Source organism: Salmo trutta, chromosome 37 (assembly GCF_901001165.1).
Source record: "Salmo trutta chromosome 37, fSalTru1.1, whole genome shotgun sequence".
Classification (NCBI taxonomy): domain Eukaryota; kingdom Metazoa; phylum Chordata; class Actinopteri; order Salmoniformes; family Salmonidae; genus Salmo; species Salmo trutta.
In genome coordinates this window covers 20,817,501-20,839,527 of record NC_042993.1, presented here as the reverse complement: position 1 = coordinate 20,839,527, position 22,027 = coordinate 20,817,501, and the positions used below count along the sequence as shown (strand labels likewise).

Below are 22,027 nucleotides of genomic sequence, written 5' to 3'. Positions count from 1 at the left end.
TTTTAATGGGACTTTTGACTCATTGAATGATTTTGTCCAGAATGAGCGGATTTGGCCCATACTGTGTCTTGTTGAAGTGCACAGTGTAGTGTACACACACATATACACATACCACATGTTTTAGTTTCTCTCTCCCTCTGTCTCTCGATCTGTTATATATCTATAAACTCAGACTGCAATTTGGGGCGGTTCTTGATGTGGGTGCTCCTTGATGTCAGGAAACGCTCATTGGTGCCTGCGATTGGTCAGTCAATTGGTCAGTTCCAGTTTTATGAGACTGATGGTTTTTCGACACAAATGATTTGTTTTCATAACAGGTTAGGATAACAGCCAGTTAAACCTTTTTAATGGGACTTTTGAATCATTGAAAGATTTTTGTCCAGAATGAGCGGATTTGGCCCATACTGTGTCTTGTTGAAGTGCACAGTGTAGTGTACACACACATACCACATGTTTTAGTTTCTCTCTCCCTCTGTCTCTCGATCTGTTATATCTATAAACTCCATCTTCATCTGTCTCTGAGTCCCACTCTCTCTTTCTCCTCTATCTCTCTTGTCACCTTTATCTCTCCATCTCCCACACTTTCTGCCTTTAGCTTTCTCTCTACAGATCTTCCTCTCACTCTCACTCCCTTCCTCTGATGTCTTGTCTGTTTTTTATTATTGGGAATGGAGAGCTGGGGCTGCCCAGTTAGCCTCTGTGTGTTGGAGTGTGTGAGTTTGGCACAGACCAACAGACCAATGTCCATGTGTCTTTGATTCTTTGACTGTGTGTGTGTGCCACCGCAGGATGCTCTGTTTAGAAACTCCATCCCTCCGCTCAGCTTGGCCTGTCCTGGGTTCGTGGGGGAGGCAGCGCCTTCTGATTTTTATTGTTATTTCACTCTTTATTCATCTCAGATGGCAACCCAGTCCCCCTGTCCTGTCCACCACACTACCTTCTTTGTTCTCTGTCTCTGTCTCTCCTCGTTCCCTGGTTACAGGTTTGGTAGTCTGATTTAAATCACTAAGTAGTGCATTTCTAGATAAGAGCCAAGTATTCCATTAATACATAAGTACACACTGACAGTAACACCCTCCACACACACACACATGCACGCAAACACCTCAGAGGTGGCATGCACTTAGCTTTGATCCTAGAGAGCTGCGGTGTCTGCTCGTTTTCATCCTTACCTCATAATCATCATATGATACAGACCTGGGAAACCTGGTGGATTGTTAAGCCTGTCAGTGTGACAGGTAGAAATCTAAACCAGTCAACTGGGCAGGTCACAAGGACTCACACCCCCCACACTGATATGATAGTAGTTGCATTACATTGCTATAAAAAAAAATGTGTTAACGTACACTACCGGTCTAAAGTTTTAGAACACCTACTCATTCAAAGGTTTTTCTTTATTTTTACTATTTTCTACATTGTAGAATAATAGTGAAGACATCAAAACTATGAAATAACACATATAGAATCATGTGGTAACCAAAAAAGTGTTAAACAAAACAAAATATATTTGAGATTCTTCAAAGTAGCCACCCTTTGGCTTGATGACAGCTTTGCACACTCTTGGCATTATCTCAACCAGCTTCACCTGGAATGCTTTTCCAACAGTCTTGAAGGAGTTCCCACATATGCTGAGCACTTGTTGGCTGCTTTTCCTTCACTCTGCGGTCCGACTCATCCCAAACCATCTCAATTCGGTTGAGGTCGGAGGATTGTGGAGGCCAGGTCATCTTATGCAGCACTCTATCACTCTCCTTCTTGGTAAAATAGCCTTTACACAGCCTGGAGGTGTGCAGCAGAATGCGTGCAGCAGAATGCTGGTTAAGTGTGTCTTGAATTCTAAATAAATCACAGACAGTGTCATCAACAAAGCACCCCCACACCATAATACCACCTCCTCCATGCTTTACGGTGGGAAATACACATGCGGAGATCATCCGTTCACCCACACCGCATCTCACAAAGACACGGCGGTTGGAACCAAATATCTCCAATTTGGACTCCAGACCAAAGGACACATTTCCACTGGTCTAATGAACATTGCTCATGTTTCTTGGCCCAAGCAAGTCTCTCTTTCTTATTGGTGTCCTTTTAGTAGTGGTTTCTTTGCAGCAATTGGACCACGAAGGCCTGATTCACTCAGTCTCCTCTGAACAGTTGATGTTGAGATGTGTCTGTTACTTGAACTCTGAAGCATTTATTTGGGCTACAATTTCTGAGGCTGGTAACTCTAATGAACGTATCCTCTGCAGCAGAGGTAACTCTGGGTCTTCCTTTCCTGTGGCGATCCTCATGAGAGCCAGTTTCATCATAGTGCTTGATGTTTATTGCGACTGCACTTGAAGAAACTTTCAAAGTTCTTAATTTTCCGTATTGACTGACCTTCATGTCTTAAAGTAATGATGGACTGACTGTCGTTTCTCTTTGCTTATTTAATTTGTTCTTGCCATAATATGGACTTAGTCTTTTACCAAATAGTGCCATCTTCTGTATACCCTCCCTACCTTGTCACAACACAACTGATAGGCTCAAACGCATTAAGAAGGAAAGAAATTTCACAAATTTGCTTTTAAGAAGGCACACCTGTTAATTGAAATGCATTCATGAAGCTAGTTGAGCGAATGCCAAGAGTTTGCAAAGCTGTCATTTATCACTTTTTTTTGGTTGCTACATGATTCCATATGTGTTATTTCATAGTGTTGATGTCTTCACTATTATTCTACAATGTATAAAATAGTAAAAATAAAGAAAAACCCTTGAATGAGTAGGTGTTCTAAAACTTTTGACCGGTAGTATATGTTAAGTGAGTCTTATCTGATGGTCCTGCTTTGTGGAGCGTACCACAGAGGCTTTGGATGGATTGCTCTAACAGACCCTACACAGGGATGTGACCTGTCTTGACCCCAAAAGGTCAAAGGTGGCCATTTAGCGCCCCGCTGATCTGTCCCCGAGATCCCTAATGGGTCTCTGCAAGTGTCAGTATGTGCCCCCACACACACACACACACACACCCTAACACCAAAACACTACACCGTTTAATACTCTTGCAGACACTCTCTCACACACATGCACAAACATTCTCTCTTTTACAGTCTCTTTCACGGTCTCACACATGCTCACACACAATGATTCTCTCAGTGGCGCATGCACACACTCTTTGCACTCTAAACACCCTCAACACACTTTCCCTCTCTGCTCTGTGTGCGGTGCGCATTACCCTGCCGACCCCTCTTGACCCGTCTACTCCAAGGGGTGGGTGGCCGAGGTCACCTAAGGTCAAAGCGAAATGTCCTTCGCTTAACTCAGGCCCTGAGGGAAGGAGTGAGTGGGAGAACGAAGGAGAGGGGGGAAGGAGATACGAGGGGGATTTGTGTCCTGCTCTCTTGTTGTTATTGTTGTTCTACGCTGGGCGCTAATGGTGTGGTAACACTTAGACTGTCTGGTCACTATTTGCTCGCGGCGTCAGGGTCGAGGGGTTAAAAGCAAGCCTGCCCCTGTTTTTTGAAAAGGAGAGTGATGGAGGGAGAGGGCTTGTCACGCTGTCAGAGCGTCTGACGGAGCGCAGAGAAAGTGCTGGCCCTTTTGGTTTCTCTGCCTCTTCTCACACTCCTTTCTGTTTCTTCCTTTTTTCTCCACTCAGCCACTGTCTCTCCTCCTCTCTGGCGCTGTGTGTGCTCATGTAAGGGTTCTTGTCTGACCTTTGACTGCCTCCATGTATAGTAGAATGGTGTTAGAGGTGGTGCTACAGAACACACTACCCTCCTGGGCCCAGTGTCAGCAGGAAGAGCCAGAGACAGAGAAGAATACAGCGAGAGAGATGGAGAAGAGGGAAAAAGCCAACCTGCACGCATTTTGCGTACCATGCCGGCAATTTGAGGTCAAAGTACGCTGGTATGAAAAACACCCCTAAAATACCAATATGGCGTAATTGCAGACTGCAATTTGGGGCATTTCTTGATGTGGGTGCTCCTTGATATCAGGAAATGCTCATTGATACCTGCCATTGGACAGTTCCGGTGTTATGAGACTGATGGTTTTTCGACACAGATTTTGTTTTCAATACATGTTAGGATAACTAGCGTGACCTGTTAGGACAGTTAACGTGGCAGGCATCAATGGGTGTAACTTGACATAAAGAAACGGCGATGTAAAAAATGAACGCCCCTAATTGCGCTAATACTTTCCTTCCCAGGAAGTTATGTTAGACTGTTAAAGATTAGTAGGCCTATGTTAATGAATCAATTCTTCATCTGTCTTCTTGATATCGCTGTATGTCAACAGTAGGCTGCTAATGATGTGATTATAGTCAGTTCACCAACGGCAACAAGGCATGTTGAATGAATGGTAGTCTAGTAGTCAGACCGAACTGGAAGGATGAGGTCAGGGATGGAGATCTGGAATTAGCTCATATAGGCCTAGTTCAGTTGTTTCATATTCCAAATAGCCTACAGTAAGCTAGACTACTACAGTAAGCTAGACTACTACAGTAAGCTAGACTACTACAGTAAGCTAGACTACTACAGTCTACTACAGTAAGCTAGACTACTACAGTCTACTACAGTAAGCTAGACTACTACAGTCTACTACAGTAAGCTAGACTACTACAGTAAGCTAGACTACTACAGTAAGCTAGACTACTACAGTCTACTACAGTAAGCTAGACTACTACAGTCTACTACAGTAAGCTAGACTACTACAGTAAGCTAGACTACTACAGTAAACTAGACTACTACAGTAAGCTAGACTACTACAGTAAGCTAGACTACTACAGTAAGCTAGACTACTACAGTAAGCTAGACTACTATAGTAAGCTAGACTACTACAGTAAGCTAGACTACTACAGTAAGCTAGACTACTACAGTAAGCTAGACTACTACAGTCTACTACAGTAAGCTAGACTACTACAGTAAGCTAGACTACTACAGTCTACTACAGTAAGCTAGACTACTACAGTAAGCTAGACTACTACAGTCTACTACAGTAAGCTAGACTACTACAGTAAGCTAGACTACTACAGTAAGCTAGACTACTACAGTCTACTACAGTAAGCTAGACTACTACAGTAAGCTAGACTACTACAGTCTACTACAGTAAGCTAGACTACTACAGTAAGCTAGACTACTACAGTAAGCTAGACTACTACAGTCTACTACAGTAAGCTAGACTACTACAGTAAGCTAGACTACTACAGTAAGCTAGACTACTACAGTAAGCTAGACTACTACAGTAAACTAGACTACTACAGTAAGCTAGACTACTACAGTCTACTACAGTAAGCTAGACTACTACAGTAAGCTAGACTACTATAGTAAGCTAGACTACTACAGTCTACTACAGTAAGCTAGACTACTACAGTAAGCTAGACTACTACAGTAAGCTAGACTACTACAGTAAGCTAGACTACTACAGTAAGCTAGACTGCTATAGTAAGCTAGACTACTACAGTAAGCTAGACTACTACAGTAAGCTAGACTACTACAGTAAGCTAGACTACTACAGTCTACTACAGTAAGCTAGACTACTACAGTAAGCTAGACTACTACAGTAAGCTAGACTACTACAGTAAGCTAGACTACTACAGTCTACTACAGTAAGCTAGACTACTACAGTAAGCTAGACTACTACAGTCTACTACAGTAAGCTAGACTACTACAGTAAGCTAGACTACTACAGTAAGCTAGACTACTACAGTCTACTACAGTAAGCTAGACTACTACAGTAAGCTAGACTACTACAGTCTACTACAGTAAGCTAGACTACTACAGTAAGCTAGACTACTATAGTAAGCTAGACTACTACAGTCTACTACAGTAAGCTAGACTACTACAGTCTACTACAGCAAGCTAGACTACTACAGTCTACTACAGCAAGCTAGACTACTACAGTCTACTACAGTAAGCTAGACTACTACAGTCTACTACAGCAAGCTAGACTACTACAGTAAGCTAGACTACTACAGTCTACTACAGCAAGCTAGACTACTACAGTCTACTACAGCAAGCTAGACTACTACAGTCTACAACAGCAAGCTAGACTACTACAGTCTACTACAGCAAGCTAGACTACTACAGTAAGCTAGACTACTACAGTCTACTACAGCAAGCTAGACTACTACAGTCTACTACAGCAAGCTAGACTACTACAGTCTACAACAGCAAGCTAGACTACTACATTGCATCCAGTAATTGAATTATTCAAAGGTTTTATTTTCTCCCCCAACAAAATGAAGAAGCCAGTTTACATTTTCACTAGACTATCCACGTAGACACCCATTAATTAGAATAATCGTTACCCCTAAATTGAATCTATAAAAATTTGAAAGCGTCAATGAAACCACCTCAGTTTAGTAGGGTGTCCAATCAATAACGCATCTTTTGACCAATGGGTAAAATAACATAATTGTGTAAATAATCCTATAAGAAAACCAATGGTCCAAACCTCACTTCCCTATCACAATCCGTTCAGAAGTTATTGGAGTTTTTACCCTTGTAGGATGGCCTGAATTAGGGTGATTTAAATCAATGGAAAGAAAGTGGTGAACATTTTGGAAAATGTTATCACGTCATCTAGGCTGGATTCTGTGCAAGAATTAAGGCTACTGGCTACCTGACAGGCTCACTTTCCTGTCTCTCTTCTCGAATCCGCAGGACATAAAAATATAAAGTAAGATGGATATGGATTTTGAGACATGACATTAGGTTATGAAATCCAACTTTTTAATATCATGTTATTGATATGTTACAGAAATACCCCCCTGAACATTTCAGAACATGAATAATCATATTTGTCTTGGTAAAATGTATTTTATAACATAAGGAAGTGAAATTTCAGCACCAAAGCGCTAGGCAGACTGGGTGGAAACCGTACACAAGACTTCTCTGTTGGCTACATTGTTTGATATAATTTAAGACTCTAGGTTTCAGGAAATGGCAGTTACATGTTTTTCAAAAATGCAAAATGCTCCAACTTCCTGAGAGGGAAGTTGACTGACCCAGTCCAGACCTCCCCCTACCCAACCTTAGGCCTACATCAGCACCACCTTATCAGAAAATCTTAAGGAGAGACCCATATTGTACATTTAAACAGATTTCTAGAGAGCTCTGAAGCAAAACCAATTACCAAGTACCCATAACAGTCTATAGTCTACCATTCCTAGTGAGCCAGTCTTCTGCCAACATCATTTATTAGGCTAAAAAAGGTGCACTTGCCTTTGATTTGAGCAGTGTGGGTGTTGTGCCACCGCGCTGAAGTGGTACTTTTACATTTACATTTTAGTCATTTAGCAGACGCTCTTATCCAGAGCGACTTACAGTAGTGAATGCATACATTTCATTAAAAAAATCCCCCCCCGTACTGGTCCCCCGTGGGAATGGAACCGACAACCCTGGCGTTGCAAGCACCATGTTCTACCAACTGAGCCACACAGGACCCACACAGGACCCACACAGGACCCACACAGGAGCCACACACACACGTGGTACAATTCTCAATATTGTAAAAAGTATCCAATTGTCATACTTGAGTAAAAGTAAAGATATATCTTAATAGAAAATGAATCAAGTGAAAGTCACCCAGTAAAATAGTACTTTAATAAAAATCTAAAAGTATTTTGTTTCTAAATATACTTAAAGTATCAGAAGTTATTTGAATTGCTAAAATATACTTAAGTATCAAAGGTAAAAGTATAAATCATTTCAAACTGCTTATATTAAGAAAACCAGACAGCACAATATTTTTGTTGTTGTTGACAGATTGCCAGGGTCACACTCCAACACATAGACATCATTTAAAAACAAAGCATTTGTGTTTAGTGAGTCTGCCAGATCAGAGGCAGTAGGGATGACCAGGGATGTTCTCTGTTTAGTGAGTCTGCCAGATCAGAGGCAGTAGGGATGACCAGGGATGTTCTCTGTTTAGTGAGTCTGCCAGATCAGAGGCAGTAGGGAGGACCAGGGATGTTCTCTGTTTAGTGAGTCTGCCAGATCAGAGGCAGTAGGGAGGACCAGGGATGTTCTCTGTTTAGTGAGTCTGCCAGATCAGAGGCAGTAGGGAGGACCAGGGATGTTCTCTGTTTAGTGAGTCTGCCAGATCAGAGGCAGTAGGGAGGACCAGGGATGTTCTCTGTTTAGTGAGTCTGCCAGATCAGAGGCAGTAGGGATGACCAGGGATGTTCTCTTGATAAGTATGTGAATTAGACCATTTTCCTGTCCTGCTAAGCATTCAAAATGTAACGAGTACTTTTGGGTGTCAGGGAAAATGTGTGGAGTAAAAAGTACATTATTCCCTTTAGGAATGTAGTGAAGTAAAAGTAAACGTTGTACTTTAAAGTATTTTTACTTAGGTACTTTACACCACCGAAAATTCTTCATGGTTGGCAGGTTTTAGACAAGGAAAGACAGACAGATTGAAAATGAAAAGATGGCTAGATGGTCTGTGAAATCCCTTCACTACAGACAGGGAGAGAGAGCAGGACACAGACATACACAGTAGAGTGCTTGATATGTGTGTAGTGGGGAATCCTGGCACATACCCCTGGCTCAGTCACCTGTGCCGGCCCTACTTTGCTCTGGGCTCCATACGTCACGCCCCATTACCACACCACCTGACGCATGGTCCGTGTGCCCATTCAAACAGGGCTCTGTGTAACTTGTGTGTGTAACTTGGCTCAACCTCTCTCCAAAGCCATTAGCTGAAATCTGTCCTTTCCTCCCAGGCTGTTTTTGATCCCCATCTACCTTCCCTCTCTGACTCTGTTAAGGTATTAGAACTGGACTCAGGTCAGCACCCTCCGCTTTGTGCCACAGGCACCCTTTCTCTGTGTGTATGTTAGAGTTGTCTGGTTAATGTTGTTAACCCTGCTGTCTTCACCTCTGGTTGAGATGTTTGAGCATGTAACCATGTGTGAGACAGAGTATGTGACTGTGTGTATGTTTTTAGGCCTGGTTAGTTTGGTTAGTGTTGAGAATACTGTTTCCTGTCCTTTCCACACTTTTTAAAGTGCTGAGTCGTCATGTCTGTGTTTTGACAGTGTGTTGTGTGTCTAAAACAATTTACATTTTTTTGAATACAGGTGTTGGGTCTACCACTGTGGTGGCGTTCTCTGCCTTCCTTAATGGGCAGTATCCACCAGCAGACCTGACGGGAGACGTGGCCGTGTCTTACAGCTCTCCTACAGGTACACACACTGACAACCTCTTAAACATGTCGGAAACATATAGCACTTACCTCATCTCTCTCATGAATTGATGCTTTTAGGTTTCACTGTCTGTGACTTATCTTACAGTAAGTCCATAGAAGTCCTTACTTCTGTCTGTAACACCTCTGACATCTGGCTGTAACAGTACTGACCTATGTCTGTTACGAGATGGACTGAGAGTAACACCGCTGATAGCTGGCTGTAACAGTACTGACATATGTCTGTAACGAGATGGACTGACAGTAACAGTGCTGATAGCTGGCTGTAACAGTACTGACATATGTCTGTTACGAGATGGACTGAGAGTAACACCACTGATAGTTGGCTGTAACAGTACTGACCTATGTCTGTAACGAGATGGACTGACAGTAACAGTGCTGATAGCTGGCTGTAACAGTACTGACATATGTCTGTTACGAGATGGACTGAGAGTAACACCGCTGATAGCTGGCTGTAACAGTACTGACATATGTCTGTAACGAGATGGACTGACAGTAACAGTGCTGATAGCTGGCTGTAACAGTACTGACATATGTCTGTTACGAGATGGACTGAGAGTAACACCGCTGATAGCTGGCTGTAACAGTACTGACATATGTCTGTAACGAGATGGACTGACAGTAACAGTGCTGATAGCTGGCTGTAACAGTACTGACATATGTCTGTTACGAGATGGACTGAGAGTAACACCGCTGATAGCTGGCTGTAACAGTACTGACCTATGTCTGTAACGAGATGGACTGACAGTAACAGTGCTGATAGCTGGCTGTAACAGTACTGACATATGTCTGTTACGAGATGGACTGAGAGTAACACCGCTGATAGCTGGCTGTAACAGTACTGACCTATGTCTTTAACGAGATGGACTGAGAGTAACAGTGCTGATAGCTGGCTGTAACAGTACTGACCTATGTCTTTAACGAGATGGACTGAGAGTAACAGTGCTGATAGCTGGCTGTAACAGTACTGACATCTGGCTGTAGCAGCTCTGTACCCTTTTTAAAACCACTGAATGGGTAACAGCGGACTGAACTCAGCACTGTATCCATCGAAGCATCTGGTTCCAGGCAGTATGTGTTTCTGGAAGACATTACTCTCCCCTCTAACCAACAAAACCCCTCTTTATTTAAATTAAAATGTCATGGGTTTTATTATTTCACTTGATTCAAAGCGGCTCACAAAAAAGCGGCATTTGTACTATTGTTTCCCTTGGACTGTCTGTGTTGGCAGAGCCTTGTGGAAAGGTTCCCTGAAAGCACATTAAATGTGAAATGGCTTGGAAATATCGAGGCGTTTTTTATTTTATTGTGATGCTAAAAATAGCGGGGTGGAAAGAGAGGAGCCTGGAGTTTTTCACAGGGCCTTCCAGCGACGGCTGCCCTATGTTTTGATCGGTAAGACATTACTTAGATCACAGTTAGGGCTCACAGTAACAGAAAGAGGAGATGTACTGACAGCAGGGGTAGGAGGGATGGCTACACACACACACACACACACACACACACACACCCCCCTGTGGATATATGACTGTTTAGTGGACTATATTTCTGTGTGTGTGTGTGTGTGTGTGTGGGGGTATGTATGTATGTATGTGTGTGGATGGATGGATGGGTGTGTGTGGATGGATGGATGGATGTGTTAGCCCGGTGGCTAGGTGTTAGACAGAGCAGTGTTAATCTTCATTAGCACTCTCCTCCACTCCTCTCCTCTGAATGCCTGGCTGGAATGGGAGGAATGCAGCAGTCTATACTGGGGGCTTTCTCTCCTTCTGCCGCTGCACCCAGAGGCAACGATTACAACTCAAAAATTCTCTGTTACTGTCTACTCTCCTTTTCCTAGAGCCCATCAAAGGGATTTGCAGTAGTGCTCTCCCACTGTCCACAAATTAATGTAGTAGGGCCGTGTTGGGGGCCTTCCACTGTCTCAATCAATTAGTTCACATTCATTTTTAATCACACCAGCCTCTGTGTTTTGTGTGTGTTTGTGAGCATATCTCTGTCTATTTCCCCTCTATCTGTATATTTGTCCTGTGTTCTGCTCCATTTGACCTGTGCTAAATCTCTGCCCCTCTCTCCTCTCCTCTCCTCGGCAGCCAATGTGGCTACACCCAGAGAGAAGGAAAGAGAGGTGGCTGCCTTTCATCAGCGCTAACAAAGCGTGAAATACACAAGCACAGCACCGGGGGCATTCTGCAGTTTAATAGTCAATCTGGCCCTCATTGACTGTGCTGCTAGACTGCAAGAGGAATCAGTGGCACATGATTCAGTGTAGAGCTCATTCCTCAGTCAATGAAACACATTCAGCACCACCTTGAGTCCTCCAGCATTTAATTAACTTCACTCACTGTCAAACGAATTACTGTGTAGTTGATTGTGTGTCTTTGATTATGTCAATAACAGAGGTTTGGCAGAATTATTATTTTGTTTTTAAGAATGTGCACTTTTTTTTCTCAATTGAATCATTATAGAATGAATCAGTCCACAGCTGGCTGATAATGTGTTTTGCAGACTAGAACCATTTTGTCTCCTGAATTGATGTTAAGCTGAATGTGCTTGGCTGGTTGTCGGTTATTCTTGGCCGTCTGTAGCTACAGTAGTCGATGTCTCTGTTTTTAGACTGTCTGTATTCTGTCAGTCTGGTACTTAAGCCTAGAAGGTCTGTTCTGTTATTCTGTCTGTCTCATTGTCTATTGTCAGTCTCAAGCCTGCTGTCTGTGTCTAAGGTAGAGCCTTTGACTTCTGAGAACACATTTTAATAAGAGACAGACAGTGACTGAGATGACTTATGTGCGGATTGGGTGCATCAAAATTTGTTGGCATCATCATTCAGAGTTTACTTTCACCTGTCCAGTTCTTCATTTGGTGCAGATAAAGGAGAAGACGCGAGTAGAGGACTCCACTTTCCAGAGAGATGAGAGGGAGGGAGGAGAGAACAGGGAGACGAGAGAGGTGGAACAGAGCGGAGGAGGGAGAGACTAAAGCGGGGGACGAAGTAGTGAGGGATGGATGGATGAAGGGAGGGGGCGGGGGTGTGTGTAAAGTGAGTGAGTGGGCTCCAGTGTTTACGTGCCCTGGGCCAGGGCCCTTTAAAGTGACTGTGTTGTGTTTGTGTTTCTCCTGCTCTGCTGCTGGCCCATATGAAAGAGCTCAACCCTGCAGGTAAGTAGACTGGGCTCTGCTCTGGGAAGCACAGGAAGAGCCCACAGCCCACTGTTTATGTTCCCCTGTAACTCGATATAGCTAGAGAGAGACACGCGCGCACACACACACACACACACACACACACACACACACACACAGTTTCACACAAACACTTTTGGTTACACGTACTGTACACATGGGCACGCCACGTACACATGCAGACACTTATGCACTTGTATCTACTAGCTCCCACACACATACACAGACTACATATTACGGCTAAATAGTTGGGTGTCTAGTTCTGAGTAGCGTTTGTTTATTTCTGTCTGTCCGTGCCTCTGTCTGTTCATATGTGCTGTGATACAGTAGATGTCCTCCCTTTGATCAGTGACACACACACACACACTCGCACTCAGACGTTTCATCGCATCGATGACATCATTGCAGCTGCACAATGAACAGGATCCCTTACAGTCGCCCTGAGGTCAAATAAACAGAGTGGTCAGAGAGACTTAACACACACTCAGTGAGATATCATGCAGTATGACTAGTGCTGGTGTAATCAGGCTGCTGAGGTTCCAGACTACTTCCATTATCCATTGAGAGAGAATGATTGACAGCACATGTTGCTGTGTGTTGACAGCACATGTTGCTGTGTGTTGACAGCACATGTTGCTGTGTGTGCTTAAAAGCAACGATTTTAGGGAAAATAATATTACATACAAGATATTCATATTCAACTTTGGAGAAAAGTAGCCCACTCTCATAACTACTACAGAAACCCTCATAGGCCTCATATCTACCAGTGACCCCATAGTGAGGTCAGGTGTGTCGACCATGAGTTGGCAACAGAGGGCAACAATGACAGCTCAGGTGAGACAATACATACACACATGGCCCATGCAGGTAAATCACAGTGGCGAGTGAGGGTCGTAACTCTGCCGTGGCAGCCTGAGAATACACAGGGGGTGTCTGGGATACGGTGTGTGAAGAGGTGGGACCAGTTTAGATTTACAGGCAGGGCGTCCCCCTCTTCCTAAACACACACACTGTTTGTCTTTAGAGAGTGCCGACTAGTCAATGGCGGCTGGGGACCTGAAAGGGGAAAAATGTTTCCCCTAGTTCTTTCTGGTCTCCGTCTTCTCTCTTACTATCATTCCCTCCCTCTCACTCCTTTCTTTTCTCCCTCCAGCTTTTTCCCTCAACTTCAGTCAGTCCCCTCTACACCCCCCCCTTCTTTCAACCACACCCCTCATTGATGGCAGGATATTTATTTTAGCTGATCCTGCAGCAATTGGGTTTAGTTGCCCATTGAAAACATTTGAAGATCCTTTAGACTATTAGAATATTAAAGTGATGGTTAAAGGCCAACAGTGTGTCTGTGGTCAAACGTCCTCTCGATTCGACACCCTTCAATAACCTCAATATGAGTTTTCACAGTTTGAAGATGCTTTTAAAAAGCCATGTCTACAGGATACTCTCCAGAAAAACACAATGACAAGAAAAGAGAGAGAGGGAGAAAAGAAAAGGGGGGGAAAAAGAGGAAGCGAGGGAAGGATAACTGAAGAGAGGGAGGTAAGGAGAACCCTGTGTCTATATTCTGGGTCCCTAAGGTTGTGATTTTGCTCCATTATGTTAGTGGTTGCTGCTACATGAGCCGGGGCGATGTAAAGCCCCTACAGTACACGGCTTAGGTTACCTGGCCAGACATAACAGGGAAGGATTATACTCACACTGGCTAGCGATGGGCCTGGCCCGCTACTGGAAAAGACCCTGCGCTTTCTCTTCTCTACACTTCATTCTTTCTCGCCCTCTCAGCTCTCTTCCTCGAGAGCGAGCGACTCTTGCACTGTTTTCGCCCTCTTGCGCTATACCTCGGCTTGAACGCTTTTTCTCTCTTTCATTCCCTTTCCGTCTGTCTTTCTATTAATCTCTCTCTTGCTCTCTTTATCACCTTTCCCTATTTCTCTTTTCTCTCTTGTGAAAGGATGGAAAAAAGGGAATTTCCCCCTGAGCAGTCTCTCGCTCTCTCTCTGTCTTTCTCTGTTATTCCAGCCAGGGTTCTGGCCAGCTCAGCATCGTCAGCCAACTCTGTAAGAGTTATTGTTGGCCACCTCGGCCTGTAATGCTCCCCAGTGCTGTTTTAGGAGTTCCCTTAACTAGAGATCCTCCAAAAACATCCACAACTCGCTTATTTGAGATGTTTGTGTGTCTCACTCACAGATTTTCTTTATTGTATTTATTTAACCTTTCAATGAGCCCTTCCTGGTTAAATAACATTTGAAGTCTCTTTTTCAAGAGTGTCCTGGCGAAGACAGGCAGCACCAAGTCATTACACAATTACAGTAATCTAGTAAAAACCATAGAATTCACAAGAGCATAACAAAATCTTAAAACAGCAAATTAAAAACATTGACAGGTCAGGGAATCAGTCTCAAAATCCTTCATCAGTCATTTAAAAACACCAATCGGGACAAGTTCTTCCAGTTTAAAAGTATTTTGTAAGGCGTTCCAAGCCGATGGCGCAGAGTACATAAAAGCCCTTTTACCAAATTCAGTTCGGACATTTGGAACAGTTAGCAGGATAAAGTCCTGCGAACGAAGAGAGTACCCACCATGTTTCTGAACAATAAAAATGCCCAAATAAAATGGTAGTAAACCCAAAATGTCTTGAAAATAAAAGTATACCAGTGACTGAGCCGACGAGTGACTAGAGAAGGCCAGCCAACCCTGGTATACAAAGTGCAGTGGTGCGTCAGGGTTTTGCAGTTTAAAGTAAATCTCAATGTGCCATGGTAAAGGCTGTCAATTGATCTCAAACACTGAGCGGAAGCATTCATATATAAAATATCCCCATAGTCTAGTAAAGGCATGCATGTAGCTGATACTATCCTCCTTCTGGCTTCAAAAGAAAAACAAGCCTTATTCCTAAAATAAACATTTCAGATTAAAAAAAATTGTAAGTTGTTGAATATACAATTTAAAAGACAAACCATCATCAATAAAAATTCCAAGATATTTATGAGGTTACAGTCTCAATCTCATTGCCCTTACAGGTAGTAATAAGTGAAAGTTTCAGAGATCTATTTCTTGCTTTAGAGAACACCATTAGTTTAGTTATGTCAGTATTGAGGAGAAGCTTCAATTGACACAAGGTATGTTGAACAGTATAAAAAAAGCAGTTCTGGAAAGCTTTTGTGAGAGACGAGGTGCAATAAATAACAGTATAATCAGCATAAAAGTGAAGTTGCGCATTTTGCAAATTTAGTCTAAATTACTTATATAAATAGTGAATAAGAGGGGACCAAGAACAGAGCCCTGGGGCACACCATTACAGACAGACAATTTAACAGACATGAGCCCATCAAATTGAGTGCACTGAGTTCTATCAGACAGATAGTTAGCAAATCATCCAATTGCATGCTCCGAAAGACCTACACTCAACAATCTCTGCCTCAGTATAGCATGATCAACTGTATCAAAAGCCTTAGAGAGATCAATAAAAAGTGAGACATAGTGCTTTTTTTTGTCTAAGGGCTTCAGTGATATCCTTTATGGCAGCTGTAATTGTGCTATGCTTCTTCCTGAAGCCCGATTGGTATATTGAATAAATAGAGTTGGTATATAAAAAATCTTTTAGCTGTTCACTGACAAGGGTTTCAAGTATTTTCACCAGGGGTGACAGCTTTGAGATTGACCTATTTATTGTATATTTTTTTATTCTTTATTTAACCAGGTAGGCTAGTTGAGAACAAGTTCTCATTTACAACTGCGACCTGGCCAAGATAAAGCAAAGCAGTGCGACACAAACAACAGAGTTACACATGGAATAAACAAACATACAGTCAATAATACAATAGAAAAAGTCTATATACAGTGTGTGCAAATGAGGTAGGATAAGGGCGGTAAGGCAATGATAGACCATAGTGGCGAAATAATTACAATATAGCAATTAAACACTGGAGTAATAGATGTGTGCAAGTAGAGATATTGGGGTGCAAAGGAGCAAAATAAATAGCCCATCCCCATACTGTTATTTACAGAATAGCTATGTACAGGTACAATGATCTGTAAACTGCTCTGACAGCTGGTGCTTAAAGCTAGTGAGGGAGATATGAGTCTCCAGCTTCAGTGATTTTTGCAGTTTGTTCCAGTCATTGGCAGCAGAGAACTGGAAGGAAAGGCGGCCGAAGGAGGAATTGGCTTTGGGGGTGACCAGTGAAATATACCTGCTGGAGCGCATGCTACGGGTGGGTGCTGCTATGGTGACCAGTGAGCTGAGATAAGGCGGGGCTTTACTTAGCAAAGACTTATAGATGACCTGGAGCCAGTGGGTTTGGCGACGAATATGAAGCGAGGGTCAGCCAACGAGAGCATACATGTCGCAGTGGTGGGTAGTATATGGGGCTTTGGTGACAAAACAGATGGCACTGTTATAGACTGCATCCAATTTGCTGAGTAGAGTGTTGGAGGCTATTTTGTAAATTACATCGCCGAAGTCAAGGATCGGTAGGATAGTCAGTTTTACGAGGGTATGTTTGGCAGCGTGAGTGAAGGATGTTTTGTTGCAAAATAGGAAGCCGATTCTAGATTTAATTTTGGATTGGAGATGCTTAATATGAGTCTGGAAAGAGAGTTTACAGTCTAACCAGACACCTAGGTATTTGTAATTGTCCACATATTCTAAGTCAACCGTCCAGAGTAGTGATGCTGGACAGGCGAGCAGGTGCGGGCAGTGATCAGTTGAAGAGCATGCATTTAGTTTTACTTGCATTTAAAAGCAGTTGGAGGCCACGGAAGGAGAGTTGTATGGCATTGAAGCTTGTCTGGAGGTTGGTTAACCTGTTGGGGCTAGGGGGCAGTATTTACACGGCCGGATAAAAAACGTACCCGATTTAATCTGGTTACTAATCCTACCCAGTAACTAGAATATGCATATACTTATTATATATGGATAGAAAACACCCTAAAATTTCTAAAACTGTTTGAATGGTGTCTGTGAGTATAACAGAACTCATTTGGCAGGCAAAAACCTGAGAGATTCCTTTACAGGAAGTGGCCTGTTTGACCATTTATTTGCTTTCTTTGACATCTCTTCCAAAAACTCAGGATCTCTGCTGTTACGTGACACTTCCCACGTCTCCAATGGGCTCTCAGAGCCCGGGAAAAACCTGAATGACGTAATTCAAAGCCCTGGCTGAAACACACGAGCGCTTTTGCTAAGTGGTCTATCAGCAGACAAAAGGCTTAGGCGCATGCACTGCCCGCCCCCGCCTTTCTGTTTTTCCCTCTATTTACAGACAGGCAGATTCCCGGTCGGAATATTATCGCTTTTCTACGAGATAAATTGCATAAAAATTGATTTTAAACAGCGGTTGACATGCTTCGAAGTACGGTAATGGAATATTTAGAATTGTTTTGTCACGTTATGCGCCATGCGCTCGACCGTGATTTACCATTCTGATAGTGTCTAGAACGCACGAACAAAACGTCGCTGATGGAACATAACGATGGATTATTTGGGACCAAACCTACATTTGTTATTGAAGTAGAAGTCCTGGGAGTGCATTCTGACGAAGAACAGGAAAGGTAAGACCATTTTTCTTATAGGAAATATGATTTTGGTGAAGGCTAAACTTGCCAGGTGTCTAAATAGCTAGCCCGTGATGGCTGGGCTATGTACTTAGAATATTGCAAAATGTGCTTCATCCGAAAAGCTATTTTAAAATCGGACATATCGAGTGCATAAGGGGGTATGCTTTTTCTGAACGTCACATGCTAATGTAAAAAGCTGTTTTTTGATATAAATATGAACTTGATTGAACAGACATGCGTGTATTGTATAACATAATGTCCTAGGTGTGTCATCGGATGAAGATCATCAAAGGTTAGTGCTGCATTTAGCTGTGATTTGGGTTTTTGTGACATTATATGCTAGCTTGAAAAATGGGTGTCTGATTATTTCTGGCTGGGTACTCTGCTGACATAATCTAATGTTTTGCTTTCGTTGTAAAGCCTTTTTGAAATCGGACAGTGTGGTTAGATTAACGAGAGTCTTGTCTTTAAATAGCTGTAAAATAGTCATATGTTTGAGAAATTGAAGTAATAGCATTTCAAAGGTTTTGAATATCGCGCCACAGGATTCAACTGGCTGTTACGTAGGTGGGACGATTTGGTGCCACCTAGCCCAGAGAGGTTAACACAGTGTCCAAAGAAGGGCCAGATGTATACAGAATGGTGTTGTCTGCGTAGAGGTGGATCAAGGAATCCCCAGCAGCAAGAGCGACATCAAAAAAGAGTCGGCCTGAGGATTGAACCCTGTGGCACCCCCATAGAGACTGCCAGATGTCTGGACAACAGGACCTCTGATTTGACACACTGAACTCTGTCTGAGAAGTAGTTGGTGAACCAGGCGAGGCAGTCATTTGAAAAACCAAGGCTCTTGAGTCTACCGATAAGAATGTGGTGATTGACAGAGTCAAAAGCCTTGGCCAGGTCGATGAATACAGCTGCACAGTATTGTCTCTTATCGATGGCGGTTATGATATCGTTTAGGACCTTGAGCGTGGCTGAGGTGCACCCATGGCCAACTCGGAAACCAGATTGCATAGCGGAGAAGGTACGGTGGGATTCGAAATTGTCGGTAATCTGTTTAACTTGGCTTTCGAAGACCTTAGAAAGGCAGGGTAGGATAGATATAGGTCTGTAGCAGTTTGGGTCAAGAGTGTCCCCCCCTTTGAAGAGGGGGATGACCGCGGCAGCTTTCCAATCTTTGGGGATCTCAGACGATACGAAAAAGAGGTTGAACAGGCTAGTAATAGGGATTGCAACAATTTCGGCGGATCATTTTAGAAAGAGAGGGTCCAGATTGTCTAGCCCGGCTGATTTGTAGGGGTCCAGGTTTTGCAGCTCTTTCAGAATATCAGCTATCTGGATTTGGGTGAAGGGGAAATGGGGGAGGCTTGGGCAAGTTGCTGTGGGGGGTGCAGGGCTGTTGACCGGGGTAGGGGTAGCCCGGTGGAAAGCATGGCCAGCCGTAGAAAAATGCTTATAGAAATTCTCAATTATTGCGGATTTATCGGTGGTGACAGTGTTTCCTAGCCTCAGTGCAGTGGGCAGCTGGGAGGAGGTGCTCTTATTCTCCATGGACTTTACAGTTTCCCAGAACTTTTTGGAGTTTGTGCTACAGGATGCAAATTTCTTTTTGAAAAAGCTAGCCTTTGCCTTCCTAACTGCCTGTGTATATTGGTTCCTAATTTCCCTGAAAAGTTGCATGTCGCGGGGGCTATTTGATGCTAATGCAGTACGCCACAGGATGTTTTTGTGCTGTTCAAGGGCAGTCAGATCTGGAGTGAACCAAAGGCTATATCTGTTCCTGGTTCTACATTTTTTGAATGGGGCATGCTTATTTAAGATGGTGAGGAAAGCACTTTTAAAGAATAACCAGGCATCCTCTACTGACGGAATGAGGTCAATATCCTTCCAGGATACCCGGGCCAGGTTGATTAGAAAGGCCTGCTTGCTGAAGTGTTTTAGGGAGTGTTTGACAGTGATGAGGGGTGGTCATTTGACCACTGATCCATTACGGACGCAGGCAATGAGGCAGTGATTGCTGAGATCCTGGTTGAAGACAGAAGAGGTGTATTTGGAGGGCAGGTTGGTTAGGATGATGTCTATGAGGGTGCCCGTGTTTACAGATTTAAGGTTGTACCTGGTAGGTTCATTGATAATTTGTGTGAGACTGAGGGCATCAAGCTTAGATAGTAGGATGGCGGGGTGTTAAGCATGTCCCAGTTTAGGTCACTTAACAGCACGAGCTCTGAAGATAGATGGGGGGCAATCAATTCACATATGGTGTCCAGAGCACTGCTGGGGGCAGAAGGTGGTCTATAGCAACAGTGAGAGACTTGTTTCTGGAAAGGTGGATTTAAAAAAATAAGTAGAAGCTCAAGTTGTTTGGGCACAGACCTGGATAGTAAGATAGAACTCTGCAGGCTCTCTCTGCAGTAGATTGCAACTCTGCCCACTTTGGCAGTTCTATCTTGTCGGAAAGTGTTATAGTTAGGGATGGAAATTTCAGGGTTTTTGGATGGTCTTCCTAAGCCAGGATTCAGACACAACTAGGACATAAGGGTTGGCAGAGTGTGCTAAAGCAGTGAATAAAACAAACTTAGGGAGGAGGCTTCTAATGTTAACATGAATGAAACCAAGGCTATTACGGTTACAGAAGTCATCAAAAGAGAGCGCCTGGGGAATGGGAGTGATGCTGGGGGCTGCAGGGCCTGGATTAACCTCTACATCACCAGAGGAATATAAGAGGAGTAGGATAAGGGTACGACTAAAGGCTATAAGAACTGGTCGTCTAGTACGTTCGGAACAGAGAGTAAAAGGAGCAGGTTTCTGGGCACGGTAGAATAGATTCAAGGCATAATGTACAGACAAAGGTATGGTAGGATGTGAATACAGTGGAGGTAAAGCTATGCATTGAGTGATGATGAGAGAGATATTGTCTCTAGACATATCATTTAAACCAGGTGAGGTCACCGCATGTGTGGGAGGTGGAACTAAAGGGTTAACTAAGGCATATTGAGCAGGGCTAGAGGCTCTACAGTGAAATAAGGCAATAATTACTAACCAAAACAGCAATGGACAAGGCATATTGACATTAGGGAGAAGCATGCGTAGTCGAGTAATCGTAGGGGTCCAGTGAGTAGCTCGGGGGGCCGGAGACATGGCGATTCAGACAGCTAGCGGGCCGGGGCTAGCAGATGGGCATTCAGGGGACGTCGTGACGGAGGAGCTAGTTGTAGCCCCCTCATGCTGTTACGTCGGCAGACCAGTTGTCATGGATCAGCAGGGCTTCGTGTGGTAAAAGGGTCCAGGCCAATTGGCAAAATAGTTATAGTGGCCAAAGAATTTGTCCGATGGGCCTCTTCAGCTAACAGTCCGATATGCTCTATACAGCTAGTGGGCCGCGGCTAGCAGATAAGCATTCAGGGGATGTCGTGACAAAGGAGCCAATTGAAAAACCCCCGCGGGCGACTTACATCGGTAGTCCAGTCGTGATGGGTCGGCGCGGCTCCGTGTCGTCAGTAAAAGGGGTCCAGGCCAATTGGCAAAATAGGTATTGTAGCCCAAGGAGTGGCTGATGGACCTCTTCGGCTAGCCGGGAGATGGGCCTAGCGAAGGCTAGCTCCAGGCAAATTTGGTTATTGGACAGACACGTTAGCCAGGAGTGGCCACTCGGATAGCAGCTAGCTAGCTGCGATGATCCAGGTGAAAAGGTTCAGAGCTTGCAGTAGGAATCCAGAGATATGGAGAAAAATAAGTCTGATTTGCTCTGGTTTGAGTAGCGCTGTGCAGACTGGCTAGAGTTGTCCGGGCTAAAGGTAGCTGATGACCGCTAGCAGTGGCTAGCTGACTACTAGCTAGTAGCTAGTTAGCTGACTAGCTTCTGTTGGGGGTTCTGGTTTAAAAGTAAAGAAAATAGCAGATCCATACCACATTGGGTGAGGCGGATTGCATTTGATGTTAAGAAAAATATAAAAAAATATATGTGAAGAAAAAAGATATATACACGGGACACGCCAAGATGAGGACAAAAGACTTCTGACTGCTACGCCATCTTGGAATTCACATGTGACTATAATTATTTAAAAGAGTTGGATCTCCCCCTTTTAAAAGTGGTAGGACA

The 22,027-nt window shown here is 43.6% G+C and overlaps 1 protein-coding gene across 3 annotated transcripts in view; it reads left to right on the top strand.

The window, feature by feature from the left end:
- Positions 1 to 22,027, top strand: part of LOC115176682 (protein PTHB1) — a 217,099-nt gene that overhangs the window by 34,167 nt on the left and 160,905 nt on the right. For all 3 annotated transcript variants that reach the window (XM_029736875.1, XM_029736878.1, XM_029736876.1), the window contains one exon: positions 9,068 to 9,172. In XM_029736875.1, coding sequence (XP_029592735.1) covers positions 9,068 to 9,172 — 105 coding nt within the window. The remainder of the gene's footprint in view (positions 1 to 9,067; positions 9,173 to 22,027) is intronic.